General features: G+C 37.9%; 1 protein-coding gene across 5 annotated transcripts in view; it reads left to right on the top strand.

Moving 5' to 3' along the window:
* Positions 1–27,373, top strand: part of FRY (FRY microtubule binding protein) — a 316,921-nt gene that overhangs the window by 129,977 nt on the left and 159,571 nt on the right. For all 5 annotated transcript variants that reach the window (XM_087436226.1, XM_087436225.1, XM_014791263.2 and 2 more), the window contains exons 3-7: positions 9,366–9,419; positions 22,650–22,789; positions 26,469–26,559; positions 26,790–26,869; positions 26,985–27,065. In XM_087436226.1, coding sequence (XP_087292352.1) covers positions 9,366–9,419; positions 22,650–22,789; positions 26,469–26,559; positions 26,790–26,869; positions 26,985–27,065 — 446 coding nt within the window. The remainder of the gene's footprint in view (positions 1–9,365; positions 9,420–22,649; positions 22,790–26,468; positions 26,560–26,789; positions 26,870–26,984; positions 27,066–27,373) is intronic.

Below are 27,373 nucleotides of genomic sequence, written 5' to 3'. Positions count from 1 at the left end.
CCCACATACAGCAGCTAGAGGGATGTGCAACTATGACACACAACTATCTACTGGGGCTTTGGGGAGAAAAAGGGGGGGAAAAGGAGGAGGATTGGCAATAGATGTTAGCTCAGGGCTGGTCTTCCTCAGCAAAAAAATAGAGGAGGATTGGCATGGATGTTAGCTCAGGGCTGATCTTCCTCACAAAAAAAAAAAAAAAAAGAATCAAAGTAATGCAGTCCTGAGAGGAGGCTTAAGAAACAGTTCTGCTCAGATGGAGTATGTTTATATTACACTTGACAAAGTACTGGCTTATTTTCCAAATTATGAATAAATAAATAACTTTTAGGATAACTGTTTCTTAGCAAAGCGGCTCAGCCTGGTATCCCTTATTTAAAGTGTGCAATTCAGTGATTATTCACAAAGTTGTGCAACCTTCACCACTGTCTAATTCCAGAACATTGCCTTAAATGGCACTGTAAAAGATAGAGTAAGTAAATAGATTTTATTTACTTATTTTTCTATTCTTTACTCCCTGGAATTTCCCTTTTATTTTTCTAGAAAACCAAAACTTTTTTTCTTAAAGTAATTGGATCACTTAAGTTTTAACTGAGCAGTTTTGTTTGCCTGCATAGATTTGGGTGTGTAATAGATACCATATAATGGTAATCATGAAGAAGATGCTTCCTATGAGATTGCCTCTTTCATCTCATGTAGAAAACACAAGTTCAAGATATGTATGGACTGTAGAACTTCAACAAAAATGAAAATTCTTGCACATGTGCGTTAGCTAAATTCTGATTCATAAATGGCAACATCCCCCTTCACTTGGGGTGCTAGCTGCTGCTTCAGATGATGGTACTGTGTGACCAGATTCCACCCAAGAAGACACTTTTCTGCAGCCCTAAGGGAAGTGGTCTTTACTCTCCAGTGTTGGCTTCCTACCTATCTGTAGCACCCAGGGAGGCACTTGGCTAGGAAAGCTTGTAGAAAATGTGTATCACTCATTCCTTCCCATCTAATACCCCATACATACCAAATTGGTCAGTAAAGATGTTCTAATTCCAGAGATTCCCAGCCAGTACATTGGGATCAATATCCTACCTCAATAATATCGGCTTAGTGGCTTCATCCATACACGCTTGCCCAAGGTTTTCTGGGATTCCCAGTGGGCGACATAACATATTGTGAGCTTCTCAAAGGTAAAAACTGCCAAGCTTACGCTCAGGATGGCCTAGCTATGGCAACAGAGGATGGGGACGAGGCAGTGGTTCCCCATTCCTAAAGCTAGGTCATTACTATCAGAATTGTCTCCCCTCCTCCCTTGTGGTCTCCAGGAAAATAAAATGCCTTTCAGACAGATTAGGTATTCTTTTCATTCATTCAATGAAGAGTTTTATTTTAAATCAACATTATTAAAGTATAATTTACATACAATAAACTGCAGGGATTTTAAATCTACAGTTTGATGAATTTTGACAAATGTATACACCTGTGTGAGCACCACCATGATCCAGATACAGACATTTCCATCATCCCCAGGAGTTCCCTTATGCCCCTGTGCAGATAGCCCACACCACCACCCCTGGCCTCAGGCAACTATTGATCTGTGTATAGATTAATTTCTATTTTCTACAATTTCACATAAATGGAAGCCATACAGTATGTACTCTTTCGTGTCCAGTTTCTTTCATTCGGCATAATGTATGTGAGGTGTATCCATTTTTTATTGTTTATCAGTAATTCATTCATCTTTATGGCTTAGCAGAATTGCACTTAATGTGTGTACTGCAATGTGTTTATTTAGTCTTATTTCACTGGGCATTTTGGTCAAAAAAGTTTTTGAATATAATTTTAAGCACCACAAGTCCTGATTTCCAAAGATTGTGCTAACTATTATAATAATGTATGTTTTATAAAGTATTTTTGATGGTGGTTTACAGATAGATACATAGATAGACAGACAGACAGACAGATAGTACTTTCCAACTTCCGAGTGCCAGTGATTGTCCTTGAGGTTATACATTACACAAAGAGGAATAAGACAGTCTTTCGTAAGAATAACTACTATTTTTTTGCTTACCTATCATGTTTCAGGCACACTAATCTTCACATTAACCCTAGAAGGTAGATAATAATAATAATAACAGTTTGCGTTTATATGGTGCCTACCAAGTGCCAGGCACTATTCTTAACACTTGAGTAATATTAATTCATCTAATCTTAACGTCAACGTCATGAGGTAGGTACTATTACTACCCCGCTTCACATACAAGCAGACAGAGACATAGAGGTTAAACAACTTGTCAAAAGTCGCACAGTTAGTAAGTGGTGGAGCTGGCGTTCATCATAGACCATCTTTCTCTGGGATCCTTGCTCTAAACAACTACCCTCATGGCCTCCTTAATTTTTAGTCAGAGAAGCTGAACCCAAGAGATTTAATAAAACTTACCAAAGGTGATGTAGTTAGGGTTCATGCCCTGTTTCAAATCCTGGTCTTACTGACTCCAAAGTCCAAGCTGTAATCTACTTGGGAAATGATGTGTACATGAATAACTAGGATGACATTGGCTAGGTACACAAGAACTAGAGAACACCAGTAGAGCTATTGAAGAGTGAAACTGGCCTGCCACTTCTTGTAGGAATGATCAGGAAAGTATGGTGGAATAAATGAACCTTAAAGGACAAGTAGGATTTTTTGATGAGACGTGGTTTGGTTGGGTCTGAGAAGGTTGAGTGTGTGTGTGATGTGTTAATGGTGCCGTAAGATAATTCAGACCGTGATTAATTTCAAGTCCCCAAGGACAGCCCTGGGGAATATAAATATTGAAGGAAAAAGACTAGCATATGAAAGACAGAGAGAAGGGATGTCTAAAGAAGGAGGAGGAGAGAAGGTAGGAGATGGAATGATTCGAGTAGAAAGAAGGGAGTAATGAATAGTGTCTCCCTGCAGCTGAAAGGTCCAAAAAGAACAGTACTGAAAAGTGGCCCCCACATTTGTCATTTGGAAAGTCACCGGGGCCTCTAGGAAGACTATTTTTAGTGGTGACAGAAAAGTCAGATTGCAGGTGGTTGAAGGAAGAATTGGGGAGGAAGGGAAGACAGGAAGTGTAGACCACTCATTGGAGGACTCAAGATGAGAACGGGGGGCAGAAAGAAAACAGTAGCCAGAGGTGGATATGTGGTCAAGGCAGTCACTAAGATGAAAAGGTCTAAGCATGTTGATAGCTGGGAAAGAGAGCCAGGAGAGAGGGGAAGGTTGACATTTGGGGCAGCGAGGGGCTGGCTAATGGAGCAGGGTCGCAGAGGAGGCAGGGAAAGATCCATCCACGTGTACTTAATGTCTACTTACTAGCTGTAGCATGCACAGTTAATGGGGTTTATCAGGACAAAAAAATCTAAAATACCAACAAAATAGAATGTAACCCAGAAACAGATGAGTGAAGGTGGTATCTTACATTTCTTGGTAGCTGCTGTAGTTAAAAAAAAAAAGCCTGTGGGAGCTGCTCTTTTGTTCAGTTAAAATGAAGATTAACTTTGTAGCCGAATTTAATTGAAGTTTGCCCTCCACTATTCAAATAATGGATTTGTACTTGCGACTGTTAGATTTGGCAGAGAAATACACTTCACTGAAATGTGCAAAGCCAGCTGCAAATAGGACAGATTTTCTCAAGAGTTTTCAGTTTTAAAAAAAGTGCCCAAGTATTCTTCCCGATTTGAATCTACCTTCACATTTTGTATCGTAGGGGACCACACAGCATCTTACTTGCTAGTACCTTTAACTGATTTGAGATACTCTCTGTGTCATTCTCTTGATCTTGGGATTTTTTCCCAATATTTTGGGTGAATATCAGCATATATTGTTTAAGGAAATTCGTTTCAGTAACTGAATAGAATAAATGGGAAACACCGTTTCATCAGTTTCTATAAGCACCCTTCTTCCACAGATCTCCAAAGGTTTTAACTAGTGCTCATTATTTCTTACTAGAAACCTAGTCATGACATCCTGGGGTGATGTCCATTTGTACCAGTGGACAGACTGAGGCAGGCATCAAGGGGGTTCAGTCTTCCACCAGAAGTTCAGTGATGCCTGCAGCCAATCAGATGACCAGAGTACATCTTCAAGACGATTCAGATCCCTGGGTCCCTGATTGCCCCTTATGTCGGAGGAGTCATTTGGAGAGAAATGATCAGTATTCAGAACTGTGAGTTCTCAGGCTAACTCCTTAGATCTGTTTCCAAAATTGAGTCAAAGCTGGCACAAAGAAGATCTGAAGAGAAAAATATGTCAGACATGAAGATATTTAGAACCCCATTTTTCTTTCGTTCAGAATAAGTAGAGTGCCTGACACTATGTGCTGATGGTTCTGGATGAAATGTTTTAGTGGCGTCTCAACAGTCCAGCCCACAGCTCTCTGCCCTGAAGAACCCTGTCACCATGGGGCTGGGGCAGCTCGCCACTCATCCTCGTGTTCTAGGGAAGGAGAGAGATCCCAATGCGGTAGTTCAGTTCTGAAAATTCTTTGTTAACTACTCAGACCAGACGTGTATTATAAAATTTCAATGGTGATGGTATCAAAACCCTGAGTCAGTTATGCATAAACATGTTCTTATAATCAAAAACATTGTAGTTTCAAGGCTTGAGAAGTTTGGTGGTTGTTTTTTTTAAACTTGGTTGTTTTCATAGCATCCCACATTAAATTAAAAGGTTTCCTCTAAATTACATATTAAGAATTAAAGTCATTGTAGTAATGTTAGACTTTTTTTTTTAAGAGAGAAGGGCAATTACTCTTTTTTTTTTTTTTTTTAAAGATTTTATTTATTTTTTTATTTTTCCCCCCAAAGCCCCAGTGGATAGTTGTGTCGTAGCTGCACATCCTTCTAGTTGCTGTATGTGGGACTCGGCCTCAGGATGAACGGAGAAGTGGTGCCTCGATGCGCACCCGGGATCCGAACCCGGGCCACCAGCATCGCAGCGCGCGCACTTAACCACCAAGCCACAGGGCCGGCCCGCAATTACTCTTTATAATGTTTTTTTCCTACTTTCTGTAATACAGCTTTCTAGTTATACTTGGAAGCTTCCAGGAAGCTAAAATTAAAGCTTTAATTAATGTTAGTGGGAGTCTGCACTGCCCCAGGAAAATAGGTGGAACTTAGTTTCGGCTCCAGAACATTATGAAAGAGGTTACACATTTTAATCTTATCTAATTCCAATAATAATTATGTTAAAAGGAATTTTAATAATAGTGATGACTATCAATTATTGAGTACTCTATGCCATTCATTGTTCAGTTCTGTGAGATAGGTTGGTATTATTTACCCTTATTTTACCTAAAAGTTAGCTGAAGCTTAGAGAGGTTAAGAACCGTATGTTGTGAATACGGGACCTAGGATTCCAACTCCAATCTCTCAGATTCCAAAGCCTGTGCTCTGAACTACTACATCCAATTGTTATAATAATTAAAAAACATTAAAATAGCATCTTAAGCAAGGTTGGTGACATATTTAACAAATTGAATAATCTCATATTAACTCTAGTGGCATTGCTGGGTTACTTGTTTATTGAAATATCTCCGAGGGCAGTATCACTCTGGATCTTTTCAGATTAGTGAAGTCCTACCTGTGTGGAATTTTTTTAGGCCACGAAAAATTCAGAAGTAGAAAGTGATTTATTAAATAAGCTCCTTGTATCCCACAAATAAAACCCCTTTTGATACATAAAACTCTCTCTAGACTCGTCTAACTGCCTGTGGCCTGTCATGTGTGGCCATCTTTTCTCGTATGGAATACAAAGAGGCCTAGTGTGAAAGACTGTAAAGTGAAAATGTAGCTAGTATACACTGAAATTGTTTGAAAATTGAGGTAGAAGTCAATGACCCGCCCCTGCCCTTTTTAGGTAGGAACAGACACAGAGAGCTGTTAGAGTTTGTGTTTTCTTAATGCAGGGTGGGAGAGGTTGGAACCTCCCAAGGTGTGAGAAGCACAAACAGGGACCTTTCTCTTTTCCTATGGAAATACTTGAAACCCCTGCAGGATTCGTCATGACAGGAGAAAATCCCTCTCAGATGGGTCAGGACAGCAGTGCTCTTTGACTCAAGGGGGCAAACTCAAAGAAAAGCCCACAGCACAGGCTGAGAACTGCTTCTCACTTCTCACACAGCAGGCAAGATATTTGCTCCCCAAATGCTATCTGTAAATGTGAAGAAATGGAGAGCAGGTCTCTTCTGCAGCTCCATTAGGAAAAGATAAAAAGTTGGATAAGTGCTATTAAAATAAGTGTTAAGAAGTGGCTTATACCATCTTGATAAGTGAGACGTTGTAAAAATTGGTTTTTAAACGATGACAAGTGAGGCATCTTTACTTTTTAGCCAGCATGATACTCTCTTCCCCCCGTCTACTTTTAAACCTCCTGACACTAATAAAACCTATGTTGATGCAAAGATAACTTGGGCATGGTAAAATGTGAACTTGATTCTCTGCGCTCCAAGCTGTCTTTCCCAATGTGGAACATTCAGTCATTTAACAAACTCTGATAATAAATTCTAACTATGTACTAGGGGTGTGGGGAGACAGACAAATTACAACACAGTGGAAATGCTGACGAGAATAGATGCAAACAAAGTGCCATGTGACAACTAACAGATGACTCTGCTGGGGAGAACTGGGGGAAGGGCTTAATTTTGGAAGTGACATTTAAACTGAATCTTTAAAGAATATCATTAAGACAGCATGTTTGTATAAAAATAGTTAAGGAAAACTTAGTGTAAAGGTATGTTATTTTATTGAGGCACTGAACCCAAGTTCTTGGCTAATGAACTTGTCTTTTGTGTATAGCAACAACTTACCATAGCAACTTTGCCTGCTGGAGAAAGTGAGACTTGCAATATGTTGTTTCCTTCACATGTATGCAAATACGTGTATGCATAAAATATCATGTTTACCAGCATTCCCACCCAATTAAGAGTGGGAAAAAATAACTTTTAGGCCTGAGAAGTTTCAGGGTGTAGGTAGACATGGTCACCTTCCTTCCCCCACCGTGGCAGGATCCTGTCTTTCAAGTAGTAGTGAAAGAAGGTTCCCACGGTGTGGACTCCTGAGTTATTGCAAGGGTCTACACATCCACATGTGTGCTAAGCATTATCTTTTGGCTGAGTAAATTATGGTCTCCCATATAGATGTGTTCCTTTTTTTCTAATGTATATAAAATAAATATTGTTGCTATTAGAGTACAAAGTCATTTAAAAGTATCATTGAAGTTATAGTATTAGCTCTCTGTCATTATGTATAGTTTTAGACAACAGATACTAAAATAGAATTACTATCTTGTATTTTGGGGGCGTGAGGGTGTGTTTTGTGGTTGGGAATCCCTTGAAAATGTTTGACGTTAAAAGGGGTCCTCATAAAAGGGGTCCTCACAAAACCTTGGTGACGGTTGAACAATAAAGAAGTATATTAAAAAATTGTTTTAACTTACAAAAAAACACACATACATGCAAATAAGAGGATCTCATATTTGAAGAAACTGGAAGTCGTTGGCCTAGAGTTTTTATTAATTTGACCAGTGTTTAGCCGTTAGCAAGCAATGCTCTGCCCCGAAACTTTAAGTGCCAGGAGAAACAGATAGAGGGTCCTGCATTCCTGGAGCTTGTAGTCTGGTGGGGGTGGCATTCAGCTCATCACTCGTGAATGTGTAATCGTACAACGTGATTCTACACTGCGACCTGACTTTACACTATGGTAAGTGCTATGAAAGGAAAAGTCTACAGAGCTTTGCAGGCGTGTAAGGGGGTGGGTGCAGACCTGGTATTGGGAGAGGACTCAGAGAAAGGCTTCCTGGAGGAAGTGATAGTTGGGCTGAAATTTGAAGAATAAATGAATATCGATAACACTCATAAGAGGTCCTTGACTACTTTTACTATTTTAGACTCTTCTCCCCCATGGCAGGAATGATGTGTTCATCAGCATTCCACCCATAGGTAGCGTTGGACATGTTGTGAGCCTCAGTTACTGTTGAGTGATGAATAAATAGAACATTGGGTAGAAATGATTATACTGCGTTTATTCCAAGGATGTCTGTGAGACCTGGCATCACCTATTTTCACGTCTTTAATTTTCATATTTGTATTTTAATTGGTTTTACAAAGACTTTCAGATGATATTACTGTATAACCTTCAAATATACAGGAAATGCTTTGCAATTTAATTGCTAAATTTGTCTTGAACAATCAACTGAATCTGTTGCTTCTTTAATTGTTCTTCTTGGTTCTCACCTACATTTTTGTATCTGCTCTCCCACCGGTATGTTCTAGATAGTATACTTTCAAGAGAAAATGTTTATTAGCCCTTAAGAATGCAGTATTCTCTGTATTTTAGATGAATATACATTTTGAAACTCTGTATTTTGAAATAACAGAGCAATTGATTCATATGGCTCTTGGTAAAATGTCAGATACCCAGACTGAGCCCACCATGTGCATCTTTTCAAGAACGAAGTCTCTGTGGGGTGGGAGTGGAGCTTGCATCCGCCTTAGGTGTGCATCATCTTTTCAGGTGGTGGAGAAGTTTGGAGAAGTGAGGCACGGAGAAGGTCTGTGTGACTGGCAAAATGTAAATGGGATCTTTCTAAGACTTCTTCATTGGCTAAAGTAAAACATTATTTTTTGATATATAACTTTTACATGGTTTCTAATCCTAAACCAAATTTTGGATCAGTATTAACTTCCATACCAAAAAAAAACGTACAAATAAAGATAAATAGTTATAAAATGCCCTGCTGGAAGGTCAGTTAAGGCTTCCTAATATAAACAAAAATGTAATGATTAGGAAAAATTGTTTCTATCGACCTTTGTTACTACCCAGAATATTTTTGCAGAGATTTGGATGCAGCTTAAGTCAAATAACGTGCCCCAAATTTACCAGTTACACACAGTAAATGTGTTATTGGTAGGTTGTCCCTCAACACCAGTTTAATAATTAGACCTTATTTTGTTTCTAAATCTAAGGACTTGAAATAGAGTATCACTTTCAACTTTTTATTATCTGTCATGTCCCAAGATAGGTACTAAAACTTTTCAAATGAATTTTGTAGTTTTTATTATGTGGTTTTCTTTGAAAACACAGGACCACTTGTAGCATCAGATTTTTAATGTTTAGGTCAAAGAGGTATATATTAAGATGAATAGCAAGAATCGTGGTGGTGATGATCAAACACTGTATTTTAAGGTTGGAATAGCTAAGGGAGAGTTTCTCACTCATTTAAAAACTGGCATTTCTTCATCCCAAAAAGGGAGAAATAAATGAGAAAAATTATAGCAATAATGACATTTCCTTTATAATATTTAAGAGCTTCTAATAATTATTCTCGTATATATTCTTTTTCTTTCTAGGAAAAGCCATTGACAAAATCTCTACAACGTGGAGAAGACCCCCAATTTGATCAAGTATGTGATATGTTATATATGTTATAGACTGGCTTTTATTTATATCAAAGTGCTCAAAGGCAAAGTCTGGATGCTCCCTATTGGTGCATCAGTGAACTTCCTCAAAGAGCCTACAGGGATGTGATTGTAGGACCTGTAACCTGCAGCTTTTACAGTTAGGGCTTAGAGTGGACGTTCCGTAGATGTCTATTGATTTGAATTGGAAAGAACTGGAAAATGCTGAGATAATGTGAGTAGGCCCTCGATTGATTGCTTCTTAAATCTTTGCATACCAGAATTAAAGAAACTAAGAAAAGATAAAGGAACTTCCATTCAAAAATGTATTGAGACTGTTCTGAGTAAATGATCCTTGCTACATGATGATCAGATCTCTGCACTAAAGCTTATTCATGTTTTCATCCAGCATTTTTTGTGTGTGTGTGAGGAGGATCAGCCCTGAGCTAACGTCTGTTGCCAATCTTCCTCTTTTTGCTGAGGAAGATCAGCCCTGAGCTAACATCCATGCCCATCTTCCTCTACTTTATATGGGACGCTGCCACAGCATGGCTTGACAAGTGGTGCATCAGTGCCCTCCCGGGATCCGAACCTGTGAACCCTGGGCGGCTGAAGGGGAGCGCATGCACTTAACCACTATGCCACTGGGCCAGCCCCTCATCCAGCATTTTTTTGAATGCTACTATTTGCTTCACACAGTGCTACACACTGGTAATACAAAATCTAGGACAAGTTTTAGCACTTCAAGAATTCACAATCCTGTGAGAGAGAAACCCCTAAACAATAATTATAAAACAGTGTAGTAACTTAGATTCTAATAGAGAAAGTGATACATGAGTGAAACAATTTAAGACAGAATAAATTTTTTAAAAAGTCTGTTGAAAATAGATCAGGACTAGTAAAAGGACTCCAACTCTAAATAGCAGGTGATAAACATAGGAAACCAGGATCTGATAGATGCTCGTTCAGTAACTTCAGAATGGTTTTAGGTATGTTTAAGAATGATGGCTAACAGGACATCAGAGGAAGGTGGAGATGTGGTTGTGGTGTTTCCTAAAATTCTGCAGTTAATGACAAAGAGGACAGCATGTTCTTCAAAAATCTCACTTGGTGCCAGTGGCAGAGACCAAACCCTGCTGGATGCACCATGGCCTGATCTTTTTATTGTCTTATGCAGAATACACAGAGTACATTTTCTGCAGGGCTTTGAAATTACCGTTAATGTGGAATCAAGAGGAAAATTCTCTGGCTGTTAAAGTCTGGGCTTGTTTGATCCAAAAATGTAAGGACTGACTGTAGAGACAAAATCCTCCATTTTCTGTTTTACAAGTTCACAAGTGCGTGCTCACGGCCGGTCTCAGACGGCTGGTGTGGCTCTGGGTTTGCACTCTGCTGCTGGCAGAGCTGGCTGTTTTCTGGAACGCTGTGAAATGGAGTATGGGCTTCATCTCTCTGTGTCATGGAGCCATCTTCTCTCATCATATCATCCTTAGTTGTTGTCACTTGGTGGATGCTTGGGTGGTCAGAGACCCTGGGTGAATGTTTAGGGTCATTATTTTGGAAATGTGGCAAGTTGTGGCTCTTTCTGTTCTCTTTAAGAATGTAAATATCATCTGTTTTCCATAATTTTTCACTCTATTTTATATTCTTTGTCTCTATCCTATTAGATTATCACTGTCCTTTCCTCAAAAAAAAAATTTTTCTTTTTCTCCAGCTTAATGTACCTCTTTCTTTATTCTCTGGGAAAATAGTACTCCTAAATTTCAACATTGCAGATAACATTTATCCCAAATGATTGGGCTCAAAGACACTTTTTCATTTATCATTCAGCACTCTATTTCTGCATTTCGGCATTGTGCAAAAGAGATAGCCTTTGGAATTAGACCTGGGTTTAAATCGCAACTTGGCCACTTAATTAGCTCTAATGTTTAACCTTGCTGCTCAAAATGTGGAGATGCAGAATCGCTGCCCTGCCCTAGATCTGCTGAATCGGACTCCACACCTTAACAAGATCCCCAGGTGACCCATACACACATTACGGCTTGAGAAGTACTGCTCTGTAACACATCTCTGTGTATTAAAGGCACTTTTGGAGGGAACCACTAGTGACGTGGTCACTGAGAACTTTCAAATAAGACACATAAGACTATCCTCTGATCATTAAATTGTAAATTTACACACGAACCTTGAAAGAAGGCAACCTACAAAGTCTATCTCATTTTAAAGACAGATAGCAAGACTCCCAGGCCATAAGGAGACCTGACTGTTTTGGTCCACCTGTGGATTCAATGAAAAAAAAGTCAGCAAAGTCGCCTTTGAAAGTCCCCATCCACTCTTTCAACAGCAAATTATAAGTATTGTGGTTCCATTGGCAAGGCCATGAATGTATCAAGCTCTCTTAGTCTTTTGATATTAAATGTTTAAATTATCTAATTCCCCTTGTTCTGATTCCAAGCAGTAGGATTTTCTTCTGGATTCACACAGAGGGCTGTCTATGGGAAAAGAACACACTGGTGATGCCACCTTGCATAGTATAGACTTCATCGCTATAATTGTGGGAGCAGTAGCATTGTAGAAGTAACATTTATTTAGTACTTACTGTAGGATAGGCACTACGCTAAGTATACCCTTTGAACAGCATACAACTGGTCCCTGTCTAGAGAATATTTTTATCAGTTTCTTCCTTTTCAATGTCACTGGCATAATGAGAGGCGATAGAGAGCTGGGCTTCTGCACTTTCAGTGCCTGATCCTGGGCAGCCCTGTTTACTCCTCCACATAACAAGCCTATGATGCATTTTTCTCTTGCTAGAAATAGAAGCAAAAAAAAAAAATCATGTAATACTTTATAATATGCCAAGCCCCTTCTCATATATTATCTCACCTAACATCACTCCATCCTCCCAACAACCCCAAGAAGTTCTCATCATCATCATTATCATTATCATCATCATCATTATCCCTATATTACATTTAATGGAAATGAGTCTCAGAAGGGTTGCCCAATATTATATAACTAAACCCTGAATGAGCCGAGACTAGAATCCATGTGTTCTGACTATAAAGCCTGCTTTTTACTGTGTAACATGTTTATATTTCTAAAAACTAAATTGGTGAGAATTCAGAGGAGAGTTTCCAACAGGTAAAGGATCTAAAATCCTGTATCAGTTAAAATTAGGTTTGGCTGCAAATGACACATAAAATAACAGTGGCTTGAACAACGTAGAAGTTTCTCTGTCACGTTCAAGAAATACAAAGAAAATCAGTCCAGTATCCTTATATTATTTTTGTTTTCCTGTGTATGGCTTACATTTCCAAGGTCATCTCATGGTCCAGTTTGGCTTCTGGAGCTCAGCCATTACATCTGTATCCCAGGCAGCAGGAAGGAGAAATGGAAACAGAATTATAGAAAAAAATCCGAATGAACAAAAAACAGAACCTCCCAACATTGCACACACCACTTCTGCTTATATCCAGTTGGCCAGATCTTCATCATATAGCCACATACAGTTGTAAGAAAGACTGGGAAATTTTATTTTGAGCAACCATGTGTCCATCTAAAAATGAGGTATTTTATAACTAAGGAGGAAGAGAAGAGTGGATATTGGGTACTACCTGTCTTTACTAGATATTATACAGCCTATTTTTGCCAAAATGCCCAATAAAGAGTACTATTTACAGTTCTGTACCTCTTTTTTTTTTCCACTGTGACATTCTCCTAGAATTTATCAGTTTTCCAGTTTGGATTTAAAAATATGTAAAACTTCATGTTTCCTTAAGTTTTCTTTTATATTTCATTCATATGTAATTAACTATTGGTTTACTGTCTCTTAATTTAACCTAAATACAATCTAACCTTGTATAGAATAGACCTAAAAAAAAAAAAGCCCTAGTATTTTATAAATGACAAGATGTCTAAACAGGATTAATTTTTTTTAAGCTCAGTATTAGTGGGAGAAAAATCATACTAGTGACTGCTTTACACATTAGAGAGCTAGAAATTTGTGCCCTCATACCCAGAATTTCACTTTTTACAAATTTCATGAATGTGAGCTTGACCCATTTTTATGCAGCCCATACCATGTGGTAACTGTGTGCCAAGTATTATGCCAGCTTGTGGAAATAAACTTGAAGGAAGAATGGTGCCTGCCATGGAGAGGCTCCCAGTCCAGTGGGAAAGACAAAGAATAAACATGTAATCAGAGAAACTATAACCTCAGGCTAGTAAGCAAGCTCACAGTGGAAGGACCAAGCATGGTGTGAGCCCCAGGAGAGCAAGCTTTGCCCTGCACTAGGGAGCCAGGGAGGGCTTCCAGTCCCTGCTAGTGAGAAAGTCATACCTATAATGAGAAATAATAAAGGTAGAAGAGATTTCCAACAGCATTTTGAAAATGTGTATAGCCACTAATTTGTTTTATTTTTTTATTTTTTTATTTTTTTTAAAGATTTTATTTATTTTATTTTGTCCCCCCAAAGCCCCAGTGGATAGTTGTATGTCGTAGCTGCACATCCTTCTAGTTGCTGTATGCGGGACTCGGCCCCAGGATGAACGGAGAAGTGGTGCCTCGATGCGCACCCGGGATCCGAACCCGGGCCACCAGCATCGCAGCGCGCGCACTTAACCACCAAGCCACAGGGCCGGCCCTCACTAATTTGTTTTAAATGCCGAAATTAACAGTCAGGGCAAAGAAAGTAAAATGAATGAAAAATTATCCTGGTAATAAAGTTCTTTATCTTTGCAAACATTTACCGTGTGTGTGTGTGAGAGAGAGAGAGACGTATGACATACACACAAAGCTCTGTATGGGACAAAGAGATATAAGGCTTGGTCCCTGCATTCCAGGAGATTCCGATCCGGAAGGGGATGATCTGACACAGGCCCACGTGTGTAAGAAGTGCCACATGGATGGTACAGACAATAAACATTATGAGGCTTCAGGGACAGAAGATGTGTACTACAATTTTAAAATAGGTCAAAGGCATTAAAAGGTGCAGAGCCCCCATAGACTCAGAATCAGATAACCCCTAGAGAAGTGTGCTCTAAACAATGCATAGTTTTCTACTGAAACACAAAATTTTCTTGCAGTCTAGGAGTGTTAGGGAAGAGATCAGGTAGGAAGGGATCAGACTGTGGAAGACCTTCATGCTGGAGTGTGGCCCTATCCCATACAGACCAGTATCAAAGTGATCAAAGTGGCGACTTGATATTAACCTTGAGGAAGGAGTATTCGTGAATGGAAAGATCCTTGAAGTTTGGAGGCATTTGGGGAGTTTGGGCATTGATAAAGATTCGAGGGTAAAAGGGCCTGAACTAAAATAGAGACAGTGGGACTGGAAAGAAAAGATGATTATAAGCAAAATTATATGAAAAGAATCAATGTTTGTTGAGAAAAGGAGAAACAAAAGGTAACTATAGTTTTCAGCCATGATTTGGGGCCATTTCCATTCAGTTTAACAAATATTGAGTACCTGAAGCATACGAGGATCTGTGCAAGGTGCTGGGGTTACAAAAGCAATAAGAGTTCTTTCCCTCAAGGAATTCTCCATCCCAGGAGGAAGACAGATATCTAAACAAATAATGCTGCAATGTAAATGCTATAATAGAGGTACATTTCAACTGCTATGGGAACCCAGGTAAGGGAGCAATTAATGATGCTGTGAAGGTGGACAGGTGTGTCACAGGAAGCAATCAAGGGGCAGTGACATTTTAAAGATATCTGTTATCCAGATGGACAAGATGGGCTGGGTCATGCCACACTGGAGGGGCCGTGTGGACAAAGAAGTTGAAGGTGGGTAGAGCTGAGTGCTGGGGAGTGGCCTGGGGTGAAGCTGGAAAGGTGAACTGGAGCCCACTGCTCCCTTGGCCTTGGAGCCATACTGAGGAGTCTGGACTGTTTTCTATAGGTAAGGAGTTCTTCAATCAGAGGATTCCTATGCTTGGGGAGAGGTTATAAATCAGCTTTACACATACTGAATTTTCAGTGAGGGTAGACTATATCAGAAGGAATAACTGGGGCTCATTCATTTATATGGTCACTCAACAAACAGTAAAAGATTAGAGAGAGAGTAGAGCAGATGGATGAAGAATATCATAGGGAAATATGGTTTAGGATTCAGAAAGTGGGATCCACAAAAGAATGCCCAGAAAAAGGGTGGCCAAAAAAGTGAGAGAAGCCTAAGATGATACAACTTTCCAGGATGGTCCATGATGGCCGCCTGTGCAGGGACCCTCACAGAAGAATGAGAGGTTAGCAGTTAGGAGCTCGTTGGAAGCTGGCTTTGAGAAAGCCTTTTGCTGCAGTGGCTATTTATTGACATGTAGAATGCATTTTCATAGTTGATAGATTGATGTTAAAATAGTTTAAGAGCCTCATTTTCACAGCTAAGTTATGGTGGCTGATTATGGTTGGCAATACTTGAATTGAAAAGCAGTGCACTGGAACACAATTGTGGTACCAGTGATGAGTTCCCTCTCTGTGATCTGTGGAGAAAGTCCTAAGAATGAAGGGCATGGCCAGATCCCCATTTTAACTTCAAGTGACTTTTCTTCTGTTATCAAAGTTCACAGACACCTTTTTTAAATATCAAGGCTGAGGCATTTTATTTTGGATTCTCCAATACAACATCTAACCTATGATGAGTGTGGACCGGGGTACATGGTGATCAAATGCAGCTCAAATATCAAGTTAATCCATTTTAAAAAGTGAAAAACAACACTCCAAAATAACCCTCACCTGAGGGAGTTTGTAACCCTTAGCTGGTGGAGGATGTGCTAATGACAGTCCCTAGATACATTAGCACACAGAGATGAAAATTCTGACTGTTGAATAAAATAATAACTGAATCTTTATTATTTCATATACCTTCCAGCTACGTATGCTTTCTCGTCAATTTTCTCTGCCTTTGGCTTTTAGACCTTTGCTTATATCTAGTGATGAAATAAACATGCAATAAGTTAAATGATACAGACAATTGTATGCTGATTGATGTTTTTCTATTTGTAGCATTGCTTTGACTTTGTTTCTTAAAACAGTCTCATACAGTAAGTGGAAGTTATTTGCTGTTTGTATGGTAAAGTATGATTACTCTCCAAAGGAGCTTGTGCCAGAACAACCAGAATTAGAATTCAGATCCTTATTTTCGCAGGTAGATTGTCTTACTATACTTTGGCATTGCATAAGTAACCATATGGGACATAAGAGAAAGTATAGAGGGGTGACTAAGATTGGCAGCATCAGAGAATCCTGAGAAAGCAAGCATTTCAAGGAGAACCTGGTAAATAGTGTCATTTGCTATGGAGACTTCAAGGGAAATGACTGCAAAAAGGCCATTGGTTGGCCATTGGGTTTGTCCTTTCTGATCTTTCATATAAAGGTGTCAATAGTGTGGCAAGAACAGAAATCAGGCTTGAGGGATGAAGAAGTGAGGCAGGAAGAGGAAGCATCACCAATGTATGCAGACTGAGAAGTTGTCTGGGAGACGGACAGCTTATTGGGTTAGAGAGGGGAGAGCAGAGTCAATTGAGGGCTGTGTAAGTTTTATGGAACCGTCTTATGCTGAATGAAATACAGGAGCCTAATGCTGTGTCTTTCTACCAACAGTTGTGTCCGTTCTTCACTTACATTTGGGCTCAACATTGTATTCAGAATGGTTGAGGTTCCTGCGAGTCTGGTGTGTAGATGAATTGGACTTACAATAATTGGTTTTATTCAACTGATTGATACTGGTTCCAGAATAGTTACTATCTCAGTGTCCTTTCCCATTTGCTTTGGAGTGAGTGTAGCCTGCAGCAAACGTGGGGAACCCGGTGTTCACTACCTTTCTCTTGTGGAGCTAATGTAGGACAGGCATTGCTCAGCCACCTCTTCAGTAAGCATTTGGAAGGCGCTGTGTTTACATTTGCTGGAGCCAGAAAATCATGGGAACACAAACTAAGCTACAAGCGTTCTAATAAGGCCCTGATATTTTGTGCTTAGGTAAGAGATAGGTGGGTCTTTTTTTTCCCACAATATACCTAAAAGCAACATTTATCAGTTCTGATAAATAAAATTCTGTCAACTTCTATCATTCTGTCATTAACTTAGACTATGACCTTATCAAAGTCAAATTTTTTTATGTCTGTACTTCAGTTTCAATATTTGAAAATGGAACAGGGAAAAAAGAAACAGACATTTTTGAAGGTCTATTATATGTCCCACAAGTCATAGTATCTCATTTAGTCTTCCTAAAAACCCAGTAAAGTAAGTATTCTTAAGTCCCATCTTACAGCTGAAAACACAGAGCTTCAGAGAAATGGCGACACGCGCAGGCTCATACAGCCATTAAAGGGCAGAGCTGTAAATTGAACCCCAGACCATCTAATCTTCCCAATACAGTAATGAAGTTGTGAAAACATGGTTTGTGAGCATCAGTCATCAGATATGTGTTCTGAGAACATGACGTGAAGTTGCAGCTATTTGTGGTTCAGTGCAACATATTCTTTACTGGTGTCATCTCTATAAATTCCAGATAATTTACTCAAACATTCTAAGTAACTTGTATTGGAGTTTTCTTCCAGATGTTATGTGTTTATGTACTTTTGTGGCACCTTAGTTTCTTAATATTAAAAGTTAAAATGCCGCCTATAAACAGAAAATGTGGTAAATAAACCCATACATACAGCTATAATAGAGCTAAAATAACTTTTTACATCTTGGGTAGTAATGATTTTCCTAGAAAGGAAGCAGATGAAATCTAGTGTTTCAACATTGGTTCTAATGCTATACCTCAATGAAAATCTATTTAAATTGTATAAATGAAAAATATTAGCAAGTAAGGGTAAAAACAAATTAATTGGCATTGGATTCATGTTAGTTATTTAGTGTTTCTTACATTATTCTCCAGTGGACTATAAACTCCAATATTCTGTAAAATGGACCAAGATGTCAAAATCAAATGAAGATCTTTTCTTACTTTGGAGGAAAAATATATTTAACGTATAGATTTTTATAATTTTAAGTTTTTATAATAAATTATTCTTAAGCCTTTGGTGTCATCACTCATCAAATGTTATAATCTAGCAATAGTATTTGTGATCAAGTGAAAAAAACTTCATTTGAATTACTTTGCTAGATCAGTATTTTGTGGTATTACATAGCGAGTACCCTGACTCCCAGGTGCTTGGCTGCCTGAACTAGTTTGAGAAATTAAACCATCAATGAAGTTACTTTAAACTTTTTCATTAAATGCTCCACTCATGACAAGTCAGCCTTATTACTGTAAAATATGGAATGACTCCTACTGAATAATTATTCAAATACTTATGTGTGAAGTTTCCTTCTTTGTATTCAGCAAATATAATAAAATGCTTATGAAAAATTAATGTCTTAGCCATAGCATAATGGACAGTCTCTTTTAGCCTATTTATACATAAAATGCCAAAATAAACATTAAGAAAACATTTGCAAAGTACATTTAGTAATCTCCTTATACCCCCCAAAAAGAAAACAGCAGTATGAAATAGTTCTGTGATTCTGTGCACTTCATCTCCTCTAGCTGCACAGTACCGAGCTCATCTATGATGGAAGAATATGATCATTTAAATGCGACAAGAACATCTTTGTAAATGGGCCTGTGCCCTTTCAACAGCAGCACAGAGCTAGAATTCATCTCACCATTGGCTCTGCTTCCCGTAAATGAAGGAGTTGAGTAACCAAGAAGCCAGCTAGACCTTCCTCCCTTCCTGAGCTTTGAGGGCCAGGTCTTTGCAAATTCCACCCTTCCTTCCTGAAAGCCTGGACTCAAAAGGGCAGTAACAGAGAGATGGAAAAAACACACACATCCACCCCATACTGACCTTTCATCTCTTCTGAGATGGTCTCAGTGTATTTGCCATGGAAAGTATGCCCAGTAGATATAATACCAAGAATGGCTTTGGGATGACTTTTTAATACGTAGAAAAAATTATTATAGCTGAGGTTTGAAGAACACTATTGATATTCTCTATGGAGAATGTGGGTTACACCTAAGTGAAGTAGCTGAACATTGTGTGCTGAACAGAGATGTTTAGGCGTCAGACAGGTTTATATCACCTTTATAGATCTGTAATAAATAATGGAGCTTGTAAATATCCCACACAAGTATTTTTTAAATAAACTTTTTATTTTAGAATTGTTTTAGATTTACAGAAAAGTTGCAAAGATAGTATAGACAGTTGTCATATACCTGCACCTAGTTTCCCTATTAACATCTTACATTACCGTGGTACATTTGTCACACTAAGAAATCAACATTGGTACATTATTATTAACTAAAGTCTATATTTGTATTTCATTTGTTTTTTTCTAAGATTTCTTTTTTGTTCAGGGTACCATCTAGGATACCACATTACGTTTAGTCATCGTGTCTCCTTAAGTCTACTCCAAACTTACACAAGTATTTTTATAAAGTATTGAAATATAATAGTAGATGCTTTGGGACTTTATTACATATGCAATAATTAAGACAGAATTAACACATGGTCAGGGACTCTGAATTCTGGTCTGTTTTTCCCCTGTGAGAGGAACCCCCTTCATTTCCCAATTCAGAATATTTTAGATGGTGGTGACTTGAGAAAATATCCTTCCTGTACTGGGATAACTCTAGAGAGAGTTAATAAATTACCCCCTTGACACACCATAATTTACTTTCCTCCAAAAACCTACTGCTGTTATATCCACGGGAACACCAGGAAAATAGGTTGTGGCTGTGGATATTACAGTGTGCGGGGAAGGGATCTTTTCTAAAAATAATTAGATATTCTTCAATTAGAAAAAAGAAACTAATGGTGACTAGGTTCACAGGGCAGGCTGAATGCAATAGCCTGTTTATTTTTAACCTATACTAACCTATAACTAAAGATAATGTACAATTTTGTGTATGTATATATAACCATAATTATGAGAGAGAGCATGAAATAGGCTATCAAGAAATAGAATCTGAGGAAGAAAGCAATAATTGTTTTGTTCAATCTCGGAGCTTCTTTTAAAGATGACAGTGGAAAGTCCTATTGACATGGAGTACTTTAGCTCCCATTGCTCTAGTTTCCTGCTTCTTAAAAGGAAGTTAAGCCTAGCCAGCTTAACGACAGAAATATTTTAAGTTAACTAAGGTTTTCCATTCCCAGCTCAGGCAGTGATCACTGCGTGCCTGGAACTGTTGCAGTAACATCATTCGATTCAAGCCTATGTGTGTATATTCTTCTACCCGCCTCTGTTAGCAAACCCCTTCAGTCCAGCCTACATATCACTGCTAGATCAAACCTCCCCAGACACCATTTTTATGGGCTGATTTCCCTATTCAAAAATCTTTAGGGGCTTCCCATTTTCTCAAGAAGAAAATTGAAATTTTTTAGACTGCCATTAAATACCTTCTATGATTTAGTTCCAACTTAAAGTTTTCAACATTATTTCCCACCACTCTGGTATACCAAAGTCCCTACACCAGTCAGATATTTCTTCTTACAGGTGACTCTGAACCTTCATTAAATTAATCATTATAATCATTTTTAACAAACAATTACTTTGCACCTTCGTTACCAGACGCTTTCCTGCCTTGAGTCTTTGCTTAGTTTCTTTCTTGACTCTCCTTTTAAATTTCTATCCTTTCTAAAAAAGACTCAGGTAAAATCCTACCTTCATTCCTCTTGAACTCCCACCTGCCGTCTCCCGCTAGTGATCTATGTCCTGAGAACTCCTGGTTTCAATGTGCGCTCTTAATATGTTGGTATATTTTCTCCTGGACTTATTTTCTGTATTTGCTTACTTATATAGTATCTATACCAAATTGGGGTCATACCAATTAAATGATTTTTCATTCTTTTTCCACTTAACATATCATGAACATTTTCATGTCATTAAATATTTTTGAAATGTGATTTTTAATGATTTCATCAATAATTTACATCAAATTCCACATTGCATTAAGGCATTTCCATGTAGTTGGACATTTAGGTTGTTTCCATTTTTTGCTGTAAGTAATGCTGTCCTGAATATTCTTACTCATCTCTAATTATGTATTTGAGATAAATTCTTAAGAGTAGGCTTATTGAGAATGATTTTTATTAGGTTCTTGATATGTACTTCCAAATTACCTTCCAGATATATTATGCCAATTTTTTCTTCTATCAGCAGTGTATGAACATGTCCATTTTATTACTGTCTCATCAGCACTAGGTGTTATAATTTGCTTATATTGTTTGTTACTTGGGTAATTAAAACCTATCTCGTACTTTTATATATTCTGGTTATAAGGCCTTTATTAGATAGGTATTTTGCAAATATTTTCTCCCAGTCCGTGACCTGTCTTTTCATCATTTTCTTAACAGTGTCTTTCTAAAAGCAGAAGCTTTTAATTTTGATGACTTTCAGTATACCAGATTGTCATGGACTTTGCTTTTGGTGTGATACCTAAGAAATCCTTGCCTAACCCAAAGTCACAAAGATTTTCCCCTATGTTTTCTTAAGAAGTTTTATAGTTGTAGGTTTTATACTTAGGTCTATGATCCATTTTGAGTTAATTTTTGCATATGGTATGAGATATAGATTGTGGTTCATTTTTTCATGATAATTAGTAAAAGATCAGGAATCTTTCCAGGCAAGGAAATTAGAATAACTTGTCTATCAAAGTCATGTTTGTTATTTAAAGCAGAGGGTAGAAGTTTGCCTTTAATGTAATACAGAGTAAATTATTGCTTCTGATTCATATCTTGAGTCAAATTTTGGGCATACCTCAGATTAGTGGATGAAGGATTATTGGAAGAAAACCATACATTATATTACCATTTAGGTTATTTGTTTGAGGGCTAGATTTGCTTATTTTACCTAAACAATCAATGTAATTGTATTAACTAATATGTTTATTTACACAACAAGCAGTTTTGAGGACCTAAGAGGTACAAGGTACTGTATTTCTTAGATGGTATGGGAAAATAATTTCTTTGCAGTCCATGTATAATATGCAATTAACATCCGATTTCTAGAATGAAAGGGAGTCAAAGTAATTAACTTTCTTGAACCACAAAATTATTATTATGTGGGGAACATCTGTCAACATTAAGAGACGGGCTTTTGGGAATGTACTAATTAAGATTATTAAAGGAAAGACTGTGATAAATAAGAAAATCTTGTAGTGAACATAGCTTGGAGTAATTTGTGAAATGGCAAGTTTCTCAGTAGTGGGCAGTGCCACCAAACCTTTTAATCACCTGTTTTTCTTGTAGGTCATTAGCTCCATGAGCTCCCTTTCTGAGTACTGCCTGCCTTCCATTCTGCGTACCTTATTTGACTGGTATAAAAGGCAAAATGGCATTGAGGATGAATCACATGAATACAGACCAAGAACAAGTAATAAATCAAAAAGGTACATTTCTTTTGTGTAGGACTTATGAGGATCATGGTTTCTTGTTTTGTTTTGTTTTAAGAAACATAAATCAAAATAGGAGTTATGAGGCATCTGAGTCCTCCTGCCTCTTCACATGGATACCTAGAAGATGCTGCAGGGGCCCCCCTGTCTAGCAGTGGGACTACTAGTCACTGCCAGCTGTCACAGGTTGAAAAGTCACACATGGCCTCATTTCCACATTGGTGGGGGCGGGGTGTAAAGGACCCCAGGTTACCCTCCTGCCTGCTTCTGTCCTGGGCCCTCTCTCCTCCAGTCTACACCTAAAAGCAGAAGGCCTGCTGCAGGCCCTGCATGACGCTGCCTAGATGTTTTAGTCCTCGTCAGTAACCTTGAGTGCCCAGTGTGCTCTAGTGGGAAGGACACTGGGCTGGATGTTAGCAGTAGTCCTGGTGCTGCCACCAATTAGCCATGTGACGGTGGGCAACTCACCACCTCTCTGTACCTCAGTCTCCTCGTGAGCAAAACAGGGAAGTCAGCTTACACCATCTCCAACTTCCCTTCCAGCTGAGAATTTTGTTTATTTGTTCTGTGGTCTCCTTCTCTTTTGGATTTGAAAAGTGGAACTTGCTGCTAATGAGCACTTCAGCAGCCATAAAACATAAGATTCTCATACTGTTGAACGTGCGTCCCCCCAGATTTTAGGTAAATACTTGTGATTCATATGTTTGAAATCAACCTACAAGGTTGTAAATATAAGGTAGTAAATATAAGAAAGTTTGATACGTTTTAAAAAAAAGGGAGTTTTAAAAAAGTTTTAAAGTTTTAAAAAGGAGTTTATTTTAAAAGCAGTTAGATTTCTCCACATGAATTGATTATGCTTTTTTTTAAGACAGTAACATGAAATTAATCACTCAGAAAATCAGATATTAACTAATTCTTGTGAGTGATGTATCCCTCTCTTTTTTCTTGATACTCCTAATACATCTTTTTAAATATTGACTTCTCTTGAAATTGAAGACCTGTAATTTTACCAAATTTCATTTCATCTGAACTTGAAATTACGTTTTATAATACGCTTGAGTTTATGCAAAATTCAATCATTTGTTTATCATTTTGTTTGGGGAAGAAATTAATAACTTTGTCATATTGAATAATTTTTTTTAGTTGAAGAAGGAATTTTTTATTGAGATATAATTCACATACTGTAAAATTTACTCTTTTGAAGTGTGTAATTTTGTTTTTAGTATATTCGCACGGTTATGCAACTGTTACCACTGTCTAAATCCGGAACATTTCATCACCCTAAAAAGAAACCCCATACCAATTAACAGTCTCTCCTCATAAATACTTTTTTAATGTATCAAATTTTAAAGGTAGAATTTCAATTCTGTCTGAAAATGGTTCAGACTGTGTGATTAATAAGTTAATAGGATCATTTTATTATTTTTCCCATATTACATGTTAGCTTTTGAACAGATATGAGAACTTTCCTGGGGGTAGGGAGTGGTGGTTTTAGTGAGTTGAATTAAGTGAGTTTTACTTTTGTTTCTCTGTTTTGTCAGAATTTAGTTACTAAAACTAGATTTTTCGGGAATTGATTTCTTCATGGATTGCAAATAATAGGTTTTTTAACATGTTACTGATTAGTTTCAGGAGATCAGAGTAATTGCCGAGACCAAATACAGAATCAGGACACTGAAATTCAACTCACTAGCGTTTTAGTTAGCATTTGAAAGTTTAAAATAAAGAGAGAGAGAATGTGTGTTTGGGAGAAAGCCAAAAGAATGCGGGTCTCTAGAGTATGATGTAGCTAATAATGTGAGTTTCTGTTAGAAAAAAGAAAAGAGGAACTTTAGCGGGGAGCATAAGCAACTGAAAACAGTCAAATGTGACGGATGTCTATTTGGGTTATGATTTCTAAGATTAGTATAATATCAACATTTTGCCTGCCAAATAAATTTGTCAAATGCCTCTGGCTGCTGGCAGTTAGACCTCAAACCAGCAATAAAGTTGAATTCATTATTGGAAAAGTATATACCTTACTTTTATTTGAAAGCATAAATTGGCTTATTAAATAAAATGGAATCAGGGATTTAAAATTTTTTTTTGTAGAAACTGCTACTTGCTCAATGTCCCTTGGTCTCTTTTGAAGACCCTTATTAGCCATTCAAGACAAAAATTTTCTCTCTACTGCTGCGGCCATCTTTGCGAGTTCTCCTTCCTTTTGGTCTTCAAACTTCTTATTTCCTTATTCCATGATATAAGCTCTAGGTCAGACCTGTGCATGCCCTCTTTTTTTAGTGTGGTTCCATATGTTTTCCTCACCTCCGCCTGGCAGTAGCACTTTCTAGTTCTAGTGGGCCTCGAAGGACTTCAGATAGATGGTTTGGTCCAGTCCTCTTCCACCAGGCAGGACTGTTCATAATGATTCTGAATGAATGAGTTTCTACCCTGTCCATACATTTCTCCTTGAAACTTAAAGCTATAACTTCCCTTGTTAACCCAGTCTGTCGTCCACCAGCCTTAATTTGACTTGCTCAGGGTTACAGAGCTCCTCCAGAAGTTCTTTTTTATATCTTAAACATCACCTTCTTTTCTTTTCATTTCGTCTTGACTGAAGAGAAAAGCAATCCATATTTAAAATATTCTTGATTTATTTTGAAAATATCTGCCTGACAAGTTCAAATCCTGTCCTTCTTTCTCACTGATTTAATTTAATATACAAGTATTGAGCGGTTATGCTTTTGGGAGACTATGCTAAATACTTGACATGTTTTCTCAAGCAGACCTTTCTATAATTATTATTATTATTCCCATTTTGTAGATGGAGAAATTACTGGTAAGAAGAGGCATAAGTTTAACCCAGGACTGTTCCGTACCAAAACCAATGCTCTTATCCACTATTCTGTGCTAAGGAACTCAGCAGTCATTTCATTTGTCTGTCTTTGTTCAATTCCAAACTAGCCTTCAGTCGGTATGTTAGATAAGCAGAAAATGGGGGGTGTGGGATGGACTTACATTTCTGTCCTTCTGACGGTGGTTAATTCTGCTCCCTAACTTTTGAATGAGTTCAAATGACTCCAATTTGCCTTTTCTACCTCTTTTTCCATCTACTTTTTAATCCTTCTCTTTTCCAACACCCCTTCACTTCTTTCTTCCTTTCATAATCTCAAGTGGCAAAAAGTCAAGAGGAAAGGGACAGGGAAACAAAAATAAAGAAAAGAAAAGCAATTCTGATCTTTTCTCCACCCCCTCTAGTCCTGCACCAATTGGTGATCATATTATTTCCTTACTATTTCCTTACATTATTTAGCTTCTTTCACAGGATCCCTTGAATGTATACCTCTAGTGTGGTAGCCCTGCCTCATGTCTGTGTCCATTTTACAGATGACAGAATTCTTGGGTTGAAAAGTACCTTAGAAAAGTCCACAGGATGAGGTCATAGACTCACAAATAGCTACTCAAGTTGACATGGTTGAAAATTTTAAATCTCAAGGCAAATATTCTGATCCACTAAAGTTTGGCCCCTGCACCACACTGATAATAGGAATAACTTGAGCATGTATTTACCACTGCAATCTTGTACTAACAAAATTGGTTCTCAGTCCACTGGGGATGAGTCCTAGATGTTTGATGCATTATATCACTCCGAGAATATCTTCAGTGCCATTTAATGTGAATATTTTAAATTTTACAGTGATGAACAGCAGCGAGATTATTTAATGGAAAGACGGGACCTCGCCATTGATTTTATTTTTTCTTTAGTATTAATAGAAGTTTTGAAACAGGTAGGTCGTTAATTTAATGTTACTTTTAGACCAGATTTATTTATCTCACAACTACTTAACTTTTTAAAGTATAAGTTTATTAAATTGTTCATAAATTTCAAATACTGGGTCATATGAATTAAATTTATTGATTGCTAAAGGCCATATATAGTTATTGGAAGTACTGTTACTAATTTGATCTTTCATATTCCCTTCCAAGTTAAGAGCCATCTCTTTTTTTTTTTTTTCAGATTCCACTTCATCCTGTAATAGACAGTTTAATACACGATGTTATTAACTTGGCTTTCAAGCACTTTAAATACAAAGAAGGGTAAAGTAATTTCCGACCTTAGAATTTTGAAGAAGTTGGGTGCTTAAAACTAAATCAAGTTTGCTCTTTTCAGATGACCAGTGATCCCTCACTTGTCTAATTATATCTTATTTAGGTACCTTGGTCCTAACACTGGCAATATGCACATTGTGGCAGACCTGTATGCAGAGGTCATTGGAGTGTTGGCACAAGCTAAGTAAGTGAACATCAGAACCCTTTCCCATAAGAGCATGAGTGCCTCTTTTATCCCACTCCAGCCCTACTCTCCGGAAGGGGGCGTATGTGAGCCTGCAGGGAGCTAAGGTTCTTTTTGTTATGTGTGCCCTGTCTCTGAAACTGACTCAAAGCTCCTCCAAGGCAAGTACCAAGTCTTTTTCCAATTTGTTTTCTACGTTATCTTTTTCACTTGGCAATTGGGCCAGATCCTACCAAAAGTCCATGAGTTTCCTGGTGCAGTTTCAGACTACTTCATGGTCCATGATGCAGTTTCAGACTACTGCGTCA

This window comes from Ceratotherium simum, chromosome 10 (assembly GCF_057802395.1).
Source record: "Ceratotherium simum simum isolate JZ-2026a chromosome 10, ASM5780239v1, whole genome shotgun sequence".
Lineage (NCBI taxonomy): Eukaryota > Metazoa > Chordata > Mammalia > Perissodactyla > Rhinocerotidae > Ceratotherium > Ceratotherium simum.
This window is presented reverse-complemented; position numbering and strand designations above follow the sequence as displayed.